Genomic DNA, 20,450 nt, shown 5'->3' with positions numbered 1-20,450 from the left:
CCAACTAATTTGCAATGCTTTGGACCAAATAATTTACTTGACTAAGATTAATGGCATTTTAGTTGAAACCAACTTTTTTTTTCCCCTCCGAAGAGTTTTTGCAGCGCTAGTGGCTCATATATTTTTGAGACAGTAGGCAGACAGGAGGAGGACATGGCAAAGGTTGCTGGGACCGGGAGTCAAAGATTCTGGAATATGCAATGCTTCTTTCATGTGTTCCTGAAAACAACAGGAGGCTAACCCTAAGCTACTCCCATTTTATCTTTACACAACACAGCACACCGGTCATAGACAATTCTTGCAATAAACATATTGACAGACAATTTGGGAACATAAAGTTATAGGAAAGTTTGTAATATTTAGACAATTTCATTTAAACTTTTAGTCAAAAAAAAAGCAAAGACATGCAGTCAACGACTTTCCAACAATGTTCCAACCAGAACAGATGAAACGTTTCTCACCTTTTTACTAACTTGAGTGTCGATGAACACAATGTCGTCCAGGGTCAGGATTAATTTGGTGATGTTTGGTGTTCTCTTGTACTTCCTGTTTCACACAAAGAATTAAAAACATTATTGTTTTTGATCAGATTTGCTATGTTTTTATATTCTCTTTAAAGAGCTAATTCATAATATGTTTTCCAATGACAATATGGGGGGAAAAAATGTGTTGGAGATTTTTGTAGACTGGTGTCGATTTTTCCCTTTCATTTCATGTTTAATGTTTGCGCCCTGAGCTGCACTGCCAGCGATGGGACCATGTACAAACTGGAATGTGCTTTTCCAAAACCAACTCCAATGAACTCAGTTTACCACAGGCAGACTCTATTTTAGCTGGAGAAACATTATGGTCAGTGGATACAGCTCAGTTTTGAGTTTCTTGGTTTTCTATTTTTAATAGATTTGCATAAAACATATATATATAATGTAGTGGGGTAAATATGTGTGGAATTGTGAAGAAGGAATTTAGATAGATAGATAGATAGATAGATAGATAGATAGATAGATAGATAGATAGATAGATAGATAGATAGATAGATAGATAGATAGATAGATAGATAGATAGATAGATAGATAGATAGATAGATAGATAGATAGATAGATAGATAGATAGATAGATAGATAGATAGATAGATAGATAGATAGATGTCATGTTTTCAGCCCTGCAGCTCCACCACTGGGCTGATTGCTAATTACCCTCACCTGCACGCTGCCGCTCCCTATTTAACCAGCTGCTCATCTGCAGCTCATTGCGAGATCGTCTGTTGCTCTGTTCACAGCTTTCAAGCACTGTTCCTTGTTCCACGTTCCATGAAGCTTTCTGGTTTTTTGACTCTGCCTGTTCTTGACCACAGATTTTGCCCAGTCCTCCTGAAGAAGTCTGATCTCCTGTTGCCGAACCCAGCCTCCCTCTGAACCTGCCTCCAGCCTTCCATTTATTGGATTTTCTGTACCTGAGACCCATCCGTGCATGACCTGGACTGATTCCACTAATGAGATTCTGGTTGGTTGGTTTTTGTCCCTGTTTGTTCCCCGAGCTCCCCAGGCAGCTCCGTTGCTCATTCTCCCCAACCTTTGGACTCCCCATTACCAATCTACCTGTGAGCCCACACCCTCTAGAGCCCCTTTTTCACGTCTGTTCTTATAATAAAAGTTTGGTGTATTGGACACGTGTTTTGGCTCCGTTTTGGGTTCTGACTAACACTCAATTATCGTTACAGTACGATCTCGCCAGCATGAACCCACAGCCAAATCCTGTTTGGTGTTCAAAGGTGGAGGAAGCCATTTCAGGCCTAGAAAGAAATGTCCAGGAACTGTTACAGGGACTTTCTTCCTTAACGGTGTCTCAAGGCTGTTAGAGAATTTTCGGAATTATCATTTTGTTTTTACTTTAGGTGAAATTCAGTCTAATTAAAGTGTTCTCTTTCCTTATGTGTATTTTCTGACGTGGAGGTCAGGATGTCTGTTTATCTTCATGTGAGCAGTTGAGTAGTTTTCTAGTTGATTAGGTTACATGTTGATTAGGCTACACGTTTACAACCTCTGTTCTTTTTACGACCTCTGCCCCTTTGACTGTTTTGACTGTTTTTCTTTGACAATAAAACAGGAGCTCGCGTAAAAGGAAATCAGAACTCTCTTTGTAAGCAGCTTGGAGAAGCTGTTTCAGAGACTTCTCCTTTTGCTAAAGCTTTTTCATAAAATTCATATTACGTGTCTGTAGTTCTTTTATTTAGGTATATAGGAAAAATACCCATCATTTTTTGGTGCCGAAACCCGGGATCTCTCCTCCCCCGCTGCCAGGCAGAGGAAGACGCGCTGAATCCGTGCACGGCCAGAAGTCAACTGGACCTGGAAAGAAGGACCCAGGAAGCAAATTCTTCACTGGGCCAGCGACGCATGTCCGACTTTGTCTGTCAACGGCGGAGAGACGAGATCCGACTGGACAACCAGACAACTACAGAAACGTAGGTGAATTTTAAAGCAAAAGAAGTTATACAGGTTTGAGTCCTTGTCAAATTTTAGTTTGACTAAATGAAGGTTTGAGTCCTTGTCAAATACCAGCTTGACTAAATGAAGGTTTGAGTCCTTGTCATATCATTTTGACTAAATGAAGGTTTGAGTCCTTGTCAACTTTTAGTTTGACTAAATGAAGGTTTGAGTCCTTGTCAAATATCATTTTGACTAAATAAAGGTTTGAGTCCTTGTCAAATACCAGCTTGACTAAAGAAAGGTTTGAGTCCTTGTCAAATATCATTTTGACTAAAGAAGTAGGGTTAGTTTCAACTAAAGGCAAAAGGTAAGGCTTTTAGAGCCTCCTTATTTACAGGACATTCCTTAAGAGTAAGTCCTCACGTAGATAGAAAGTTTGTAATACTGTTTTGTTATTGCTGTGTTGATGTTGGTGTTTTTGTCTGCTGCTTTGTTGATGTGTGTGTGTATGAAGGAGTGAATGGTGCTTCTCTCTCTGGGAGTAAAACTCTCTGCCTTCGGAATTAGGATCCAAAGTGAAAAACCGCTTGGAAGCTAGGCTCCAAGTAGAAGCCTGTTTTTCAGGAGGCACTGAGCGCTGATTTACAGCACTTTCTCTGAGGAAGCACAAAATACCAAAAATTTTCAAGCTAAAATTGCAAGTGATTTAAATAATGGGAAACAAAAATTCTTGTAATTCCTCACTCGCTGAGGGTCTCAACGGAGATGAGAAATACATGCTGTCCAGATTTCCTGGTAGCATTGTATACATAAAAAAATGGAAAAATAAATATAAAATAGATGGGAAGCTGAAAATTGAGAAATGGCAAACAATTGTTGGAATTTTGGAGAGTAGTGTAGCAAGAAAAAAGGGGATGAAAAAGGCTAAAAAGGAGGATGAACTAAGATGTGCTAAACTATGGTTAAAAGCAGCCATAGACCGTAAAGAACAAATTAAAAAGGTTAAAGATAAAAAGCTTGTAGAATCAAATAACTTATTTGTAAGGTCAGAAGAAAATGAAATGGTGTTAACCAGACGGAATACTTCGGCGGGACAGAGAGAGCAGGTACGGCCGACTGCTCCTCCCCCGACCGCTGCAGCAGCTCTGTCTGCTTCTGTCTCAGTATCAACAGCCTCGACAAATACTTTGTTTGTAAAACCAGAAGATAATGAGCCCATATTAGCTGCAGTGCAGGCCCCTCCCTTGCGTGCGCGAGCCACACTGCCCTCAGTTTCTCCAACTCTCATTCCTGCAAAATCCCCACCAGCTGATCTAACTACAGATCCACTGTCAGTTCATACTCCAACTAAACTTTACCCAACCCTGCCTGTCTCCCCACCACCGTTATATGAGGAGGAAGGTGCAGGTCCCAGCGATCAGGGACATTCATATAACCTGAGGCAGAACAGGAAGCCAAAAGTTTCGTACAGCCTTGAAGGGACGGAACAATATCCAATGATCCAGGTCCCAAACCCAAATCCTAGAGATGGCCAGCCGCCACACATTTATGTTTTCAGACCCTGGACCTTGAAAGAGGCCAGAAAGGCGGTAGAAGGAATAACTCCTGTATCAGAAGATCCCGATAAATGGATAGAAGACATGACGGGATTAATCCATTCATATAGATTAAATGGAGTGGAAGCAGGAGAAGCAGCCATGTCCTCATTAGGAAAGGATTGGGCAAAAGTGAGGGGAAGTTATACAGGGAAAGTAATTAATAATAATATTTTAATTCCAATCCCATACCCTCCAGGAGCGAACCCCGCTCTCTCTGATGATTTTAAAGCACAATGGGATCCGTTGTGTGAGAGAGTTAGAACAAATTTTCGTAAAAGGGCAAATTATAGTCATCTGTCAGGAATTAAACAAAAAACTGGAGAAGATGTGGACGACTTTCGTCTACGATTTGAGAAGGAGTTCAAAGTTCACAGTGGGATCACTTATGATGAAGGACCAGAAAGCGTATATCAACAACAATTAAAAAACGCTTTAATGTCTAGTTTCCGCCCTGAAATTGAGGGCTGGATTAAAAAACACTTGGTTGAATATGATGTTGCCTCAGTCCCACAGCTGATGACGTGGGCACGTCATGCAGAAAAAGTAGTAAAAAAACCAAAAACAGGATCAGATGTTTTTCATCTGGAGGATTTTGGAGAAGTAGATACCTCTGTCTTGTTCCGTGGCTCCTCAAGAGGCCGAGAGAGAAATAGCGGCAGAGGAGGTCACTATGAGAAACCACTCCGAAGTTATACCCCACAAAAACTACAACATCCAGATGGATGTTGGCATTGTGGCCATCCTGGCCACTGGGCAAGACATTGCCCAGAAAACAAAATAAATCATCGAAGGGGTGGCAGATGGGAGAAAAAACAAAAGCCTAACTCTTCAACATGACTAGACTCTGCCACACCCAAACAAAACATACCACCAGATAAAATTGATGAAATGGTGGATATATGTGCAGCTTGGGATATGTTAAATGCATTAAAAGAAAAACCCTACATTACACTGATTGTTTGTGGGGAAAAAGTTGAATTTCTATGCGACACTGGTGCATGTAAAACAGTTCTAAAAACTAAAATAGAAGGGATAAACCCTACAAATGAGTCCATTTGGGTGAAATCTGCCAATGGACAAATACATAGAGAACATATGTCAAAAAATACATCTTTTAAAGATCCTGAAACAGGAATTAAAGTAAAAGCTTCTGTTGTAATGTCGTTTCAATGTCCAATAAATCTGTTAGGTAGAGACCTAATGACAAAATTAGGGATAGCAGTAGTCCCTGTACAAGATGGCATGAGAGCTGTCAGACTAAAACATTCTGATCTGTATACAGTTCAAAAAGATGAAAAAATCTACTGTTCATATGATCTAAAGCCAGTTGACAATCCTCATGTTCCAGGAAAGCTTCTCAGAGAAGCTCGAGGACAACTGGACTTACCTGAAACAGAAATGAACTACAATCAGTTGCATGTAACAATGAACATCCTAAATGATCCACAGGATGATTATGTGCAAAAGTTTTTAGAAACAAATCCTGTGACACTTGCTGTGACTGAAATATTCACAGACCGTCGGTCTTATGCAGCTGTGACTGTGCTCCTTCCGACAAGTCAAACAGAGCTGTATAAGTTGCCTGCAAACCCACACATCTCGCTTTTTAAACCACATAATATTACATGGGCAGATGTGGGTAACAGAACCAAAATGGCTTCTGAAGCCACTGATTACAAAGAAAGTGAAGATGGCTGGAGCTACAGCCCCAGCTGTGACGTCTGGAAACAATCACTTTGTGAAGTTGCTACGGGCACTGCTCAAGTTCATGCATTTGAGTGACACATGAACATATTCTGAACTTTCTCAGCACAGACTGAAGGAGAACAACAGATGATGGACAAAGCAGTGATAAAAGACATGCAGGATAACGCACCGAAAGTTGAAAAAAGGATGTGGATAACTAAGGGTGCGAAAATTAATGATGAGAACATTTTTGAAGTCAATAAGAAACCAGTCCTTCCTAAATCTTTATTTAAAGCGGCAGCAATTGTGACACACGGGCGCTGCCATGTGTCAACAGGGGGGATGGAAACCATAATAAAACAGCATTTCACAACATATGGTTTAAATTCATACTTAAAAAATTTTTGTACTGCATGTCCAGTCTGTGTGAAATATAATTCTCAGGGAAACATAAGGCCAAAACGAGGCAGGTTCCCGAAACCATCTTATCCATTTCAAACTATGCATATGGATTTTGTGTCCAGTGCAAGTTTACTGCCTTCTGATTCTCTTCCTGTACAGGAGGCCACTCCAATCGAGCAAGGTGATTGGGTCTACATAAAGGTCATCAAACGAAAGAACTGGGCGTGTCCACGGTGGGAAGGACCGTTCCAGGTGCTGATGACCACACCAACAGCTGTAAAGATTGCTGAAAGACCCACATGGATTCATCTCAGTCACTGTAAGGTACAGAGAGTGTTAGATCCCTAAATCAGAGTGACGGGGAAGTCTGATTTACAAAGGGGTTCTGTCGTTTAGGACAGTTCGTCTCAAGGTCAGCAGAAGAATTCAACAGATCCTCACTCTGCTAGGCTGGGGGTCCTGACATCCCTGTATTCTGAGCAGTAATGGAAACTCCATATGCCAGATGGATTTTCTACTGTATTGTGACTGCTGTATGTTTGATGTTTGGAGAAGGAAACGAGCCTGAGCTTCATCCGCATGACTACAGTACGAATCTGTGGTGGAAGCTGATGAATAGAACCGCTTATGAGGGACATGCTGTGAACTGCTACGTGTGTGCGCAGATGCCGGTTTCCATACATAACTCAGGTCTACGACCAGGTAACATTACTGACGACAAACAGATGTGTCTCTACGTTCTAAGCACCAGACCACGGCGTATCCCACCCCTAAGAGGAGACAGACCACGTGAGGAGGACTATTCAGTTGACCTCCGGATGGGAGAGGCTGTGCAAAGCCTATTTCAATCTTTAAATTGTTCACTTGCAGATGATGTACTTCCTTTTTCGTCATCTCAACAAACTGTATGGAAAATACCAGAGATCATTTCGTTAGCAGGAGCTAAACCAGGATCTCTAGGGAACTGTGTTTATAATAATGGACATGTTGTTCTAGGGACGGTGCCCTGGAACTTGTGTAACAGAGTTTACACCTACTGCGAACCGACACAGGATTTCATCACCTGCACAGCATGCAGGGGTCAAGAGACGACTCCACGCTGCAAAGTCTGGAAGAACAACCCAGACTGTGACAACTTGCTTCAGGAGAAAATGATGGGTATTTTTCCTATATACCTAAATAAAAGAACTACAGACACGTAATATGAATTTTATGAAAAAGCTTTAGCAAAAGGAGAAGTCTCTGAAACAGCTTCTCCAAGCTGCTTACAAAGAGAGTTCTGATTTCCTTTTACGCGAGCTCCTGTTTTATTGTCAAAGAAAAACAGTCAAAACAGTCAAAGGGGCAGAGGTCGTAAAAAGAACAGAGGTTGTAAACGTGTAGCCTAATCAACATGTAACCTAATCAACTAGAAAACTACTCAACTGCTCACATGAAGATAAACAGACATCCTGACCTCCACGTCAGAAAATACACATAAGGAAAGAGAACACTTTAATTAGACTGAATTTCACCTAAAGTAAAAACAAAATGATAATTCCGAAAATTCTCTAACAAAGGCCAAGCTACACCCTCAGTTACACGGCCACTTCCCCTTGCTGTTACCCCCCCGGTTAATGCCAACAATGAACCTAAGATTCCCCCACCTGAGCGTTTTGATGGGGATCCTGAACAGTGCAGGCCTTTTCTGACCCAGTCCTCTCTGGTTTTTGAACTCCAGCCCTCTGCCTTCCCTTCGGAACGGGCCAAGGTGGCCTACACAATCTCTCTACTGTCTGGTAAGGCTAAGCGGTGGGGAACTTCTGAGTGGGAGAATGATGCTGATAGCTGTGATTCATTTTTTGAGTTTTCTGATGAGATGAAGAGGGTTTTTGATCCAGTCCGTCCTGAGAGGGAGGCTGCCAGGAGACTGTTTTCTCTCAAGCAGGGCTCACGACCTGTTACAGATTACATAATCAGTTTCCATGCCCTGAAGTCCTGTTGCCTTTGGAATAATGAAGCCCTATTTGATGTTTTTTACCAGGGTCTGTCAGAGGAGATCAAGGATGAAATTGCTACCCGTGACCCCCCCAAGACCCTCGAGGCCTTAGAGAGGCTTGCCACACGAATTGATCAACACCTTCGTGAACGTAAGAGGGAGAGGTCTTCATCTAATTATCAAAGACGGGTTTCATCAGTCCAGGTCAGTCCTTGCAGCTTAGCACAAGCCTCCATGTCCCCCCCTGCTACCACTGAGGAGCCCATGCAGTTGGGTAGGACCAAGCTCTCTGCTGAGGAGAGGGAGAGAAGATTTAGAAATCACCTGTGTTTCTACTGTGGAGGGAAGGGCCATCAAGCCACTAACTGTCCGTTAAAAGGACAGGCTCAGTAAAGCTTGGGGGGTCTTTGCTGAGCCCTATTCTCAAATCACAGAACCCCTCCCACAATCAGTGCACAATCAAGTTTCCTGATTCCCCTGAAGAAACTGAAGTTCCTGTTTTTATTGATTCCGGGGCTGATGCAGACTTTTTAGATGTCAGCCTAGCTCTTAAGCTCACACTGGAGTTGGAACTTCTTGAGAAACCACGTGAGATTTTTGCTATTGATGGTCATCTCATTGATCAAATAACTCACTGCACTAAGCCTGTATCTGTGCTGATTTCAGGAAACCACCACGACAGGATCACGTTTCTGCTGACCAAGTCTCCAGAAATTCCAGTAATTCTGGGACGTCCTTGGCTCATCAAACACAGTCCAGTCATCAATTGGCTAACTGGTGAGATTCAGTCCTGGGGTCCATCTTGTTCCACTTCATGTTTAAGGGAAGCCCCTATTATGACTGCTCCCTGTGAAGTCCACCATGATTACCCTGATCTGTCTCGGGTCCCTGAAGTGTATCATGATTTGTGTGAGGTGTTTAACAAATCTAAGGCCACTGCTCTGCCCCCCCACAGAGAGTATGACTGTGCCATTGACCTGCGTCCTGGAACCACCCCACCTAGGGGCAGATTGTATCCCATTTCTGGCCCTGAAAGAAAGGCTATGGAGGAATACATTTCTGATTCCCTAAAGGCTGGTCTAATCAGAAAGTCTTCTTCCCCTGCAGGTGCAGGATTCTTTTTTGTGGGCAAGAAGGATGGGTCTCTTAGACCATGCATTGATTATCGAGGCCTCAACGAGATCACGGTCAAGAACAGGTACCCTCTGCCCCTCATGACCTCTGCTTTTGAACTCCTTCATGGAAGCACCGTTTTCTCTAAACTGGACTTGCGTAATGCCTACCATCTGGTCCGAATAAGAGAGGGAGATGAATGGAAGACGGCCTTCAACACCCCTTCAGGGCATTATGAATACCTGGTCATGCCCTTTGGCCTAACCAACGCCCCAGCTGTTTTTCAGGCATTGGTTAATGATGTACTAAGAGACATGCTAAACAGATTTGTTTTTGTATACCTTGATGACTTCTTAATTTTTTCAAAGGATTTACCTACCCATATCAAGCATGTGTGTGAGGTTCTTCTTAGGCTTCTCCAGAACAAGCTATTTGTTAAGGCAGAGAAGTGTGCATTTCATCAGTCATCTGTATCCTTTCTGGGTTTTGTCATTGCTCCTGGCAGGATCTGCATGGATCCTTCTAAGGTGGCAGCAGTCTTGGAATGGCCTGACCCATCTTGTAAGAAGGAGCTCCAACGCTTTCTAGGGTTTGCCAACTTTTATCGCCGTTTCATCAAGGACTACAGTTTGGTGGCTGCCCCTCTTCACCGACTCACTTCAACCAAGACTCAGTTCAAGTGGTCATCAGAGGCCAAACATGCTTTTGGTAAGCTGAAGAGTCTTTTCACCTCAGCTCCCATTCTGCGTTTTCCCAATCCATCTAACCCTTTTGTGGTGGAGGTTGACGCCTCAGACACTGGCGTTGGTGCTGTGCTGTCTCAACGGTTTGCAGATGATGCCAGGCTACATCCTTGTGCCTTTTTCTCCCGCCGGCTCTCTGCCTCTGAGAGGAACTATGATGTGGGAGACAGAGAACTGTTGGCCATCAAACTAGCATTGGAGGAATGGAGGCACTGGTTGGAGGGGTCCACACATCCTTTTACTGTGTGGACAGACCATAAGAACTTGGAATACCTCAAGTCTGCTAAGAGACTGAACGCCCGCCAAGCCAGGTGGGCACTATTTTTTAGCAGATTTGACTTCACCCTGGCCTATCGTCCTGGCAGCAAGAATGTCAAGCCTGATGCCCTTTCCAGACTCCATCAGCTTCCTGTCTGTTCTCCCAACTCTATTGACCATGACTACATCCTTCCCTCCAAGACCAGGTTGGCCCTAACCAGAATTGAGACCTTACTCAGAAGGAGTCATCAGAAACAACCACCACCAGCTCAATGTCCTAAGGATCTTCTGTTTGTTCCTGAAGAAATGGTGTCTAAGGTCCTTCAGTTCTGTCACTGCTCTAAACTTTTTTGTCACCCAGGTATGACTAAGACTCTGGCAGTGGTCCAGTCAGGATTCTGGTGGCCCACACTGAGAAAGGATACACGTGAGTTTGTGTCAGCATGTGCCACCTGTTCCAGAGTTAAACCATCCAGACGTGCCCCTGCTGGTCTACTGAGGCCTCTGCCGATCCCACATCGCCCATGGTCCCACATCTCTATGGATTTTGTCACCGGCCTACCTCCATCTCAAGGTAACACCGTACTCCTCACTGTGGTTGACAGATTCTCCAAGATGATCCACCTGGTTCCTCTACACAAGTTGCCTTCAGCTCGTGATCTCGCTGAGGTGATGGCCCGAGAAGTATTCAGACTTCATGGCATTCCCCGCAACATCGTGTCCGATAGAGGACCACAATTCACTTCCCGTTTTTGGCGTGAGTTCTGCACCCTTCTCGACATTGATGTCAGTCTCTCCTCAGGGTTTCATCCTCAGACAGATGGCCAGACAGAAAGAATGAATCAGGAGGTTGAGTCCAAGTTGCGTATGCTTTGCTTGGATGCTCCAAGTCGCTGGTCCCAGAACTTACCTTGGGTAGAGTACGCCATCAACGGATTACCATCAAGTGCCACAGGACTGTCCCCATTTCATGTTGTTTATGGTTTTCAGCCACCCATTCTCTCTGTTCAGGAACGGGCCACCGTGGTTCCTGCGGCCCATTTATCAGCACGCCGTTGTCTCAGGGTGTGGAGAAAGGCCAGAGCCACTCTCTGCAAGACCTCTGCTGTCTATGCCCGTAATGCCAATCGCCACAGATCCAAAGCCCCAAGATACCTGGTGGGTCAGAAGGTGTGGTTATCCACAAAGGATCTGCCCATCAAGGTAGAAAATCGTAAGTTGGCACCCCGTTTTGTGGGCCCATTTCCTGTTGCCAAGATTATCAACCCAGTGGCTGTGCGTCTCAAACTGCCTTCTTCACTGCGTGTACACCCCACCTTTCATGTCTCCAAGATCAAACCTGTGTTGTCGTCCAGATTTTTCCCTCCATCCAGACCCCCACCACCCGCCCGGCTTATTCATGGGGCCCCTGCCTTTACAGTGAGACGCTTGCTTCGGTCCCGACGTTGGGGCCGTGGGGTCCAATACCTTGTGGACTGGAAGGGCTATGGTCCTGAGGAGAGGTCCTGGATACCTTCTCGCCAGGTCCTGGATAAGGGCCTCATCCGTGACTTCCATCGCCGGCATCCTGACCAACCTAGAGGGGCGTCAGGAGCCGCCCCTTGAGGGGGAGGTGATGTCATGTTTTCAGCCCTGCAGCTCCACCACTGGGCTGATTGCTAATTACCCTCACCTGCACGCTGCCGCTCCCTATTTAACCAGCTGCTCATCTGCAGCTCATTGCGAGATCGTCTGTTGCTCTGTTCACAGCTTTCAAGCACTGTTCCTTGTTCCACGTTCCATGAAGCTTTCTGGTTTTTTGACTCTGCCTGTTCTTGACCACAGATTTTGCCCAGTCCTCCTGAAGAAGTCTGATCTCCTGTTGCCGAACCCAGCCTCCCTCTGAACCTGCCTCCAGCCTTCCGTTTATTGGATTTTCTGTACCTGAGACCCATCCGTGCATGACCTGGACTGATTCCACTAATGAGATTCTGGTTGGTTGGTTTTTGTCCCTGTTTGTTCCCCGAGCTCCCCAGGCAGCTCCGTTGCTCATTCTCCCCAACCTTTGGACTCCCCATTACCAATCTACCTGTGAGCCCACACCCTCTAGAGCCCCTTTTTCACGTCTGTTCTTATAATAAAAGTTTGGTGTATTGGACACGTGTTTTGGCTCCGTTTTGGGTTCTGACTAACACTCAATTATCGTTATAGATAGATTGATAGATAGATAGATACCTCAACCAAAAGAAAGCAGCTGAAGTGAGACCACAAAGCAGCAGGAAGAGGAAGAACATTGTCACTGCATCCACACCTGAAATGTAAGAAGCATCTTCTGATCAACAAAAAACACCAAAGTCTGACATTTGCTTACATCACAGACAGTAAAGAGGGCACTTTACAACTAATATCTCACACTGACTTCATTAGCTCCACATGAAAAAAAGATTTTATACAGTAATCCTTTGGAACCAACAAAAAACATTCTCAATGTTCTGTTTTCCTCCCTTTGCCATTAGCCCTACCTCCATTACAAGCTTCCTCTGGACTGAACCAACAGAAACTGGCTTTGGGGGGTTTTCCTCCTGGGAAGTAGAAGGACCGGCTCAGAGGTCTCAGACCACCGACCGTTCCGTCGATGTGTGTCGGTCCAAGTAAATGTGTCGGCACAAGGCGGTCGCCATCGCTGTCCAGCACCACATACCTGGCCCGAAGGCCAGCCCCGCCTCTACCGCTGTATAACACCTGTTAAAGAAGAAGAAGTCAGAACATGGGGTTACGGAGGTTTGTCAAAGACAAATAAAAAAATGAGTAGATTTATGTTCTTAGTGAAGACTCTGAACAGTTTGAAGACATAAATTCAACTTTGCATCTCCAAAATGAAATCCATCCATTCATTTTTAACACCCTTGTCCCTAATGGGGTCGGGAGGTGTGCTGGTGTCTATCTCCAGCTAATGTTCCGGGCGAGAGGCGGGGTCACCCTAGACAGGTCGCCAGTCTGTTGCAGGGCAACACAGAAACAGACAGGACAAACAACCATAGACACACACACACTCACACCTAGGGAGAATTTAGAGAGACCAATTAACCTGACAGTCATGTTTTTGGACGTGGGATGCAGCTGGAGAACCCAGAGAGAACCCACCATGCACAGGGAGAACATGCAGACTCTGTACAGAAAGACCCCAGGCTGGGAATTGAACCCAGGACCTTCTTGCTGCAAGGCAACAGCTCTACCAACTGCACCACTGTGCAACCCAGAATGAAAGCTATTTCATCATATCTGAAAAATGAATATGCTACAAGTATTGTTTACAATGATAACCAACAATATCATTGTTGGTTTCTGACATTAAAGTGATCTGCAGTGGGCTTGAAAGACCGTTTTGAATGAGTGATGCTGCACACAGAAGTTCTGAACTTTTTCAGACATGGCTTTGGAAATGAAGGACACAGGAGAAAGAGCTCATAGCAGGAGTGCTTGGTACAAACAGTAGCACAGCTGGAGTCACAAGAGGCTATGACTCAGGGAGCATGAAACTGATGAGTTTCATGCTCCCTGACAACCATCTTAGACATTTATATTTGGAGAAAAAATGTGTAATTGGAGCAGTCATGTGATATTTGTATTTGGAAAAATTAACATTTAGAGATTAAAGTGTAGAAACTCCAAATGATGCAGATCAATTGTGTGTCTGCCGTTCCAGAGACAGAGAGAGAGAGAAACCTTAATAATGTAAAGTTTTTATTCATTCTCCAATCCTCTCATGATTCTGTTTAAGTAGCTATATTTCCACCCTGTGACAGACTGGTGCCCTGTTCAGGTGACCCCGCCTCTCGCCCGGAACGTAGCTGGAGAGGAACCAGCAACCCTCCTGACCCCATTAGGGACAAGGGTGAACAAAAAATGGATGGATGGATGGATAGTTACATTTCCGTTTTGCTTATTTTCTACTAACATTTCATTCAATGTTAGTGAATAGTAATAGAGTAAGTATTGATTCTTTTACCAAAATCAAATCCAATATAATTATTCTGCTTCTAATTAAAGTGTCAGTATTGGAATTCTGAGAATAAAATGTTCTTATGTTGTTCCTCTCATTGCTTTCATGAAGTGAAGAATTAATGCTCCCTAGTACAGAAAGTTCATCCTTCAGCCATCAATATAAAAAAATCTGTATTATATTTAATGAGACATGATATAGTTTTGATGCACTGTGTCCAAGCTTCAGTGAAAACATTCACTACAAGTCACTTCTTTGTGTTTCTGACCTGGTTGAAGCCCTGGAAGTCAAACCCTCCATCTGAGCTGAAGAGCTGAATTCCTGTCACCCAGTGTCCACCACCCGCCTGGCGACGCTCTTCCACGGATTTAGCGACAAAATAGACCATATTAAAGATGGTCCCAAACAGTGGAGACACCTTTGAAGAAAATCAAGAAAAAAGGGATTATAAAGTCAAAAAAAAGACATGATTGCATACAGACTTCTATGGAGACTGATTATAAAGGATTCTACTGAAACAGTGTCACAAGTGTGCAACAGTTAAATGGAGTAGCACTTATACCAGGGGTGTCCAAACTTTTAGCATCCCTAAGATAAAAGTCCCCGAAACTGAAGTTGAAAAAAAACATCCGCAGCATCTTTGCGATGAACAGTGTCTATCTTACTCCCATGTCTTTTAGAAATGATTGTGCTCATCATCTCTTCACCGTCTTGCTAATATTTTTGTTGCACTTTATTATTCCTTCACCTCTGTGGCAGAGATAGCGGAGCGGATCTCTCTGGAGATCTGAGCCTGGCGAAAGGATTCATAGAAACTCTCATCAGAAGCCATGGTAACGGTCAGCACGGCGCTGTAGGCATGCTGCAGCTGGGTGTTGTTGGTCAGCAGAGGGAATGTTGTGTCCTGATGGAACAAATAAGAGATCTTATTTATCAAAACATTGAATCAAAAAGATTTTCACAAATTATCTAAAAGTTAAACAGGTTTATTTTAAAGTTGCTATAGTCTTTTTGTGTAAATTTAGTAGCTTAATTCAACAGCAGTTTACTTTGAAAATCAACATTAACAATTTATTGGAATGGTTTTTATGGCCTTTTACTTGTGTAACTACTTTATCCATTATAACCTCTGCTGCCTGTTGGCCAGGAATACTATTTTGAATCTCAATTGGACTTTCCTGGTTAAATAAAGGTAAAATAATAATAATAATAATAATAATAATAATAATAATAAGAAGAATTATAATTATTATTATTATTATTATTATTATTATTATTATTATTATTATTAGTATTATTAGTATTAGTATTATTATTAGTATTATTATAATGATTATAATAATAATTATAATTATAATTATACATTCTCCCTAGGTGTGAGTGTGTGTGTGCATGGTTGTTTGTCTTGTATGTCTTTGTGTTGCCCTGCGACAGACTGGTGACCTGTCCAGGGTGACCCCGTGACCCCGCCTCTCGCCCGGGACGCAGCTGGAGAGGAACCAGCAACCCTCCTGACCCCATTGAGGGAAGAAGAGTGTACAGATAATGGATGGATGGATGGATAATTATAATTATTATTATAATTCTAATTATAATATAATGAAAATGTAATAATTATAATATAATGAAATTATAATGAAAATGTCTAGAAAAGTCAAGACATTTTCAGTTTTGCACTGTTCTTAATTTCATCCTTAAAGGTATACTTATAATAATAATAATAATAATAATAATAATAATAATAATAATAATAATAATAATAATAATAATTATTATTATTATTATTATTATTATTATTATTATTATTATTATTATTATTATTATTATTATTATTATAAATCATTGAGGTTTATTAGTGTTGGATTAAACAGATGTTTCTGTTATGATTCTGGCACGTCTGTCTGCTCTGTTTCCATCCTCAGCTCTCACCGGTGCAATCAGGCTCATGCCATCTACCAGCAGTTATATGCAGCACTCATGCATGCAGACGGTGCCAGATTTTTGAAAGCCTTTGAAAACAGAATTCTTCTCTCTGCCTGACCATGATCTCGACCAGGTTTTGCCTCTTGGATTCCCCTGCCTTGCCTAGTCCACGTCAGACACTCTACTTGTTTCTGTTTCCTGGACACAGCCCTGCTTCTGCCTTTTGACTTCTGCCTTCTGCCTCGTCCTTGGATTTGTGTAAGATTGCCTTCACATGCCTCACCTAGTTCTGTGCCTGGAACTCGGATTCCAGCCTGACCCCCAGATAAAGTTATGTGTCTTTCTGGTTCTGACCCTGCCCTGGCCTGTCGACATCAAAGTTCTGTTTTTACCTCAGTTTTCCCCCTGCTAAACCTGCTGACAGTTTCCCCTGCAGGTTCTTCCCCTGAAGAACCAAGGACTTACCTTGGCTTCATGTGACTTTCTGAGAAGGTTAGTGGCTTTCCCTTTGTGAGCATCTGACACCGTGCTTACTAGCCACTAACCTGTTTCTCATCCTCAGTGGCTCCTGGTCCTGTTGCTGGTTGTCCCCTGTTCAAGACCCCCATTCTCAATAATCCATTTATTGCTTTTTTTTTGTCTGGCTGAAATTTTGAGTGCTCTTGTTCTGAGTATTACAGTTTCACCTGGTAAGGCATGGCGTACAGCAGGGTGTCGTATGGAATGAAAATGTAACCATCAGCGATCATCCCCATGTCTAGAGCCTCCAGCAGGAGTTCCCTCTGGTGCTCTCCACCAATCAGAATGGAACTCATACACATGATGATCACTAAGAGGAAATAAACTTCATTAGCTGACTGGACTCCACGTCAAGGCAAATGCATCTGTTGATAGTTGAAAAATAAACTATTTATTGGTCAAATCTTTTCATGAAAGTGTTGCATTTTAAAATCTGGGAGACAAAATCTTGTCTCACTCGGATGGGGAGATTATTTAAATCAAATTGGAATTCAACAGTTGAGCAAAGTTATGTTTTTAAATAAGATATGAAGTTTATTAACCAGTGCTAGGATCAGATTTGAGTCTTGGAGCTGACCTTTGACTTTGTCGGACTGCCTGATCTCGTTCAGCGCCTCCCGAGCCCCGCCTTTGTTTATTTCCATGGAAACCACAGGAGCAATGGGCAAGCCCATAGCCCGGAGTGCAGAGGCTACTTCTTCTCCAGTGCTTTCCCAGAGATCAGTTGGGGCTGAGAATTGGGGGAGAAATCTCTTAATTTAATGTTAAGTGTCCTCATTTTCAAGTGAGAGGGTGTTAAAAAAAGAAAATAAATTGTATATATATACATACATATATAGGCTATATGTGTATATATATATATATATATATATATATATATATATATATATATATATATATATATATATATGTATATATATATATATATATATATATATGTATATATATATATATATATATATATATATATATATATATATGTGTATATATATATATATATATATATATATATATATATATATATATATATATATATACACATAGTCCAAAAAATGTAAAAGAAATAAACATCTAACAATTATCTGAATAAAACGTCAAGCCCAGTTAGGAAGATAATGTGAACTTTTGAGTGATACAGGATTGAATGAAGGAAGTGAAGATATAGTTGATCTTGTGAATTCTGGGAGTTATAAGTCACACCCATTTTGACCCGAAATCTCTGCTGCATGCTGTGAAAACACATAAGGCGCATAATATGTACAGATCAATCCAAAGGTAATAATTTGATCCAGTAGGGGAATATGATATATTTGTGTGTTTTTTGGGGGCACTGTGAACTATACTTAAATTTACAAAGTCCATTTTAATGACTTCAGACCTTTGTGGTATCAAATGACTTCCTCACCTGAAATGACTGCAACGTGAGCCCAGCGGAAGAATCTGAGGATAGTTTTGAGGACCTTAATAGGAGGCGTTACAGGGGGCAGGTTCAGCCAGTCATCATCCAGACAACCTGGAGAAGCAAGCCCTGCCTCCCAGTGCTGGGTGAATAAGGACGCTGCATGGCAGAGGGTCGGGTTGAAAGGTCCGATGTAAGCGTGACCATAACCCTCCATTTCCCCCAACTCAGTCAACGCTAAAGGAGGCAGGTTTCACAGGTTTTGTTAAAATATGATGGAGTTAAAAACATCATAAAAATTTACTGAATTATAAAAACAAAGCAACACTAAATCATTCTTTTTTTGGATAACTTGTCATTTTCACATTGGTTAGAAACATTGGCTAGAAAAGTCAAGTCATTTTCAGTTTTGCACTGTTCTTAATTTCATCCTTAAAACAGCATTCCTTCAGTATCTCACTGTAGGAACAGTGTGTGATACTGTCTATATGGTTTAGACGGTATCACACACTGAATGTATTAGGACAAAAAAAAAAAGTAAATTTCTGCCAAATAACTATAAATTTGTCGATTAATCTCAGAAATGTTCTTAAACAAACACTGAGTTTGAAAAGTTGAAATTAACTATAAAAAATCAGAAAGTTTTTTCTTGAAAATTTCACAGATTAATCTTTTTTTTCCTAGCAAATTTTTGACTATTGGGAATTTACTCCACCTTTTTTATGCCCCTAATACGCTGTTGTACATTTCCACGTAGTTGTTGCAAATAAAACATTTATGCGGTATTTGGTTGCCACACCTTTGGAAACAGAACAGTCCTCATTGAGCAGTTTCACATCGAACCAGTATCCTCTGCTCATGTAGCTGTCGCTTCTTAGACGTGATAATGCTAGGTTAGCCGCAGCTACTGGCATTGCTCTGGAGAACAGGGGGTCACAGGACCAGGGGCCAACCAGGGCCAGTTTAAAAGTTGCTGCCCCAGCATTGTTGATATAAAGCAACCAGAGAAACAGTCCAAGCAAGGAGACAAGCTGCATCTTGGTGACCTGCAAAACATACATGCAGATATGTTGGTTTTACTTTACTGAAACTCACAAGAGATTGATTAATACGTCAGCTGGTTAATCTTAAGGCTAGACCTTTTCTTTTTAACTGACTATAATCTTTTCCTCTTTTACTGACTTTATTGCCACTTTTAAATGCCATAATTTTAAAACAGATAACTTGTCACGTCATTATACAGGTTTTTCCTCTTTCAAATTCAGAGCTTTAGTTTCATTTCTTGCCATTTAAATTGTATATCATATCTCAGGGAATTCTTCCACAGTTTGTACCCTTTGTCTTGACAGAACAGCAGACGTTTTGCTGAAGAATCGGTAGAAAATCCCTTTGCTAGAAACAGAAAGTAAGTAGTGGAATAAGTCAAATAAGCAGTAAATTCCGTTAAATGTTGGATGAGTCACTTTGAAGAAAGGTTTTTCTGTTTTTAATGCATGCTTTTGGAAAAATTTGGCCCCTTGGTTCAGGACGTGATATGTATTCTCTCTAACATTAACCCTTTTGAGTACGGTATATTATTAAACTAGAGCCGCATTTGGATAACTGTGTGAAATTAGGACGCGGTTAAGTCAACTATGGCAGCCCAAACTAACAAAGTTTACAGGAGTCACCAGGGCTAGGAAGGGCTCACTGTCTTTTTCAATACTGGAATATTCTGGTGTTTTCTTTTACATTAGGTGGAAAGGAAGTGAACTTTCATGTGTGATACATTACATTTATTAATAGGAATTGACTGTGTAGTTAAAGACACTGAAGTTATCTGAAATCAAAGCCAAATATTTAGCAGAAGGCTGTCTGTTGAATTACTACTTATATACTTATTAGTTAATATCAAGGAAATATTAACTTATATTAATAATATTTGTGACAGATTTTTGCGTAAACAAGATGAATGTAGTTTTCACTGATGTTTCCAGGAGTGGTTAAAATTAGGTAATTATCAGAAAAGGCGTCTTTACTGATTATTTTTCCAGGATTATGTCAAGAATTGGTGTTCCTAAATTTATGACATTGCATTGTGGAAGCAGAATATCATAAAGAATACATTGAGTCTTCACAGTATAGAAATATGGTTGGGGTTGAAACATTTCACACCAAAACACCTTCGTCTCTAACACAGAACCCGTCTCCTTCCAGAGCAGAATGATGGTCCATTGTGTTCCTACCTGATGAAAACCAGAATTGTGGAGGTTGATGTTTTTCTGTTTCTGATATATTGGTTGATTTTTATAGATTTTCACATGTCTCATTTCTATAAAACATCAGCTCCATTTACCTGGACTGTGAGTCAGAAGTGCAGAAACACATTACATTGTCATCAGGCTTTTCTAAATGCTTACCAAATTTAATAAACATGTCTA

The 20,450-nt window shown here is 41.8% G+C and overlaps 2 protein-coding genes across 3 annotated transcripts in view; one reads left to right on the top strand and one right to left on the bottom strand.

Annotated features, from left to right (window-relative positions):
* Positions 1-19,067, bottom strand: part of LOC122835599 (retinal guanylyl cyclase 2-like) — a 30,490-nt gene extending 11,423 nt beyond the window's left edge. Inside the window, exons 1-9 of the mRNA XM_044124765.1 lie at positions 18,830-19,067; positions 18,037-18,267; positions 17,209-17,361; positions 16,799-16,941; positions 14,938-15,093; positions 14,458-14,607; positions 12,709-12,928; positions 12,422-12,497; positions 462-546 (exon numbers count right to left, since the gene is read on the bottom strand). Of these exons, the coding sequence (XP_043980700.1) occupies positions 462-546; positions 12,422-12,497; positions 12,709-12,928; positions 14,458-14,607; positions 14,938-15,093; positions 16,799-16,941; positions 17,209-17,361; positions 18,037-18,267; positions 18,830-19,067 (1,452 nt within the window). The remainder of the gene's footprint in view (positions 1-461; positions 547-12,421; positions 12,498-12,708; positions 12,929-14,457; positions 14,608-14,937; positions 15,094-16,798; positions 16,942-17,208; positions 17,362-18,036; positions 18,268-18,829) is intronic.
* Positions 2,873-8,566, top strand: LOC122836064. Of its 2 annotated transcripts, XM_044125722.1 has the most exons (3): positions 2,873-7,020; positions 7,112-7,273; positions 7,836-8,566. In XM_044125722.1, the coding sequence occupies exon 1, from the start codon at positions 3,143-3,145 to the stop codon at positions 4,862-4,864; it is 1,722 nt and encodes a 573-aa protein (XP_043981657.1). In that variant the 5' UTR covers positions 2,873-3,142; the 3' UTR covers positions 4,865-7,020; positions 7,112-7,273; positions 7,836-8,566. The 2 variants fall into 2 exon arrangements, with proteins under 2 accessions (XP_043981657.1, XP_043981656.1); XM_044125721.1 differs by having other exon boundaries at positions 2,873-7,273.
* Positions 19,068-20,450: the final 1,383 nt, after the last annotated feature.

The sequence above is a fragment of the Gambusia affinis genome, linkage group LG08, assembly GCF_019740435.1.
Source record: "Gambusia affinis linkage group LG08, SWU_Gaff_1.0, whole genome shotgun sequence".
NCBI classification, from domain to species: domain Eukaryota; kingdom Metazoa; phylum Chordata; class Actinopteri; order Cyprinodontiformes; family Poeciliidae; genus Gambusia; species Gambusia affinis.
The sequence above is the reverse complement of the archived record's forward strand: the minus strand, read 5'-3'. Positions and strand labels throughout refer to the sequence as shown.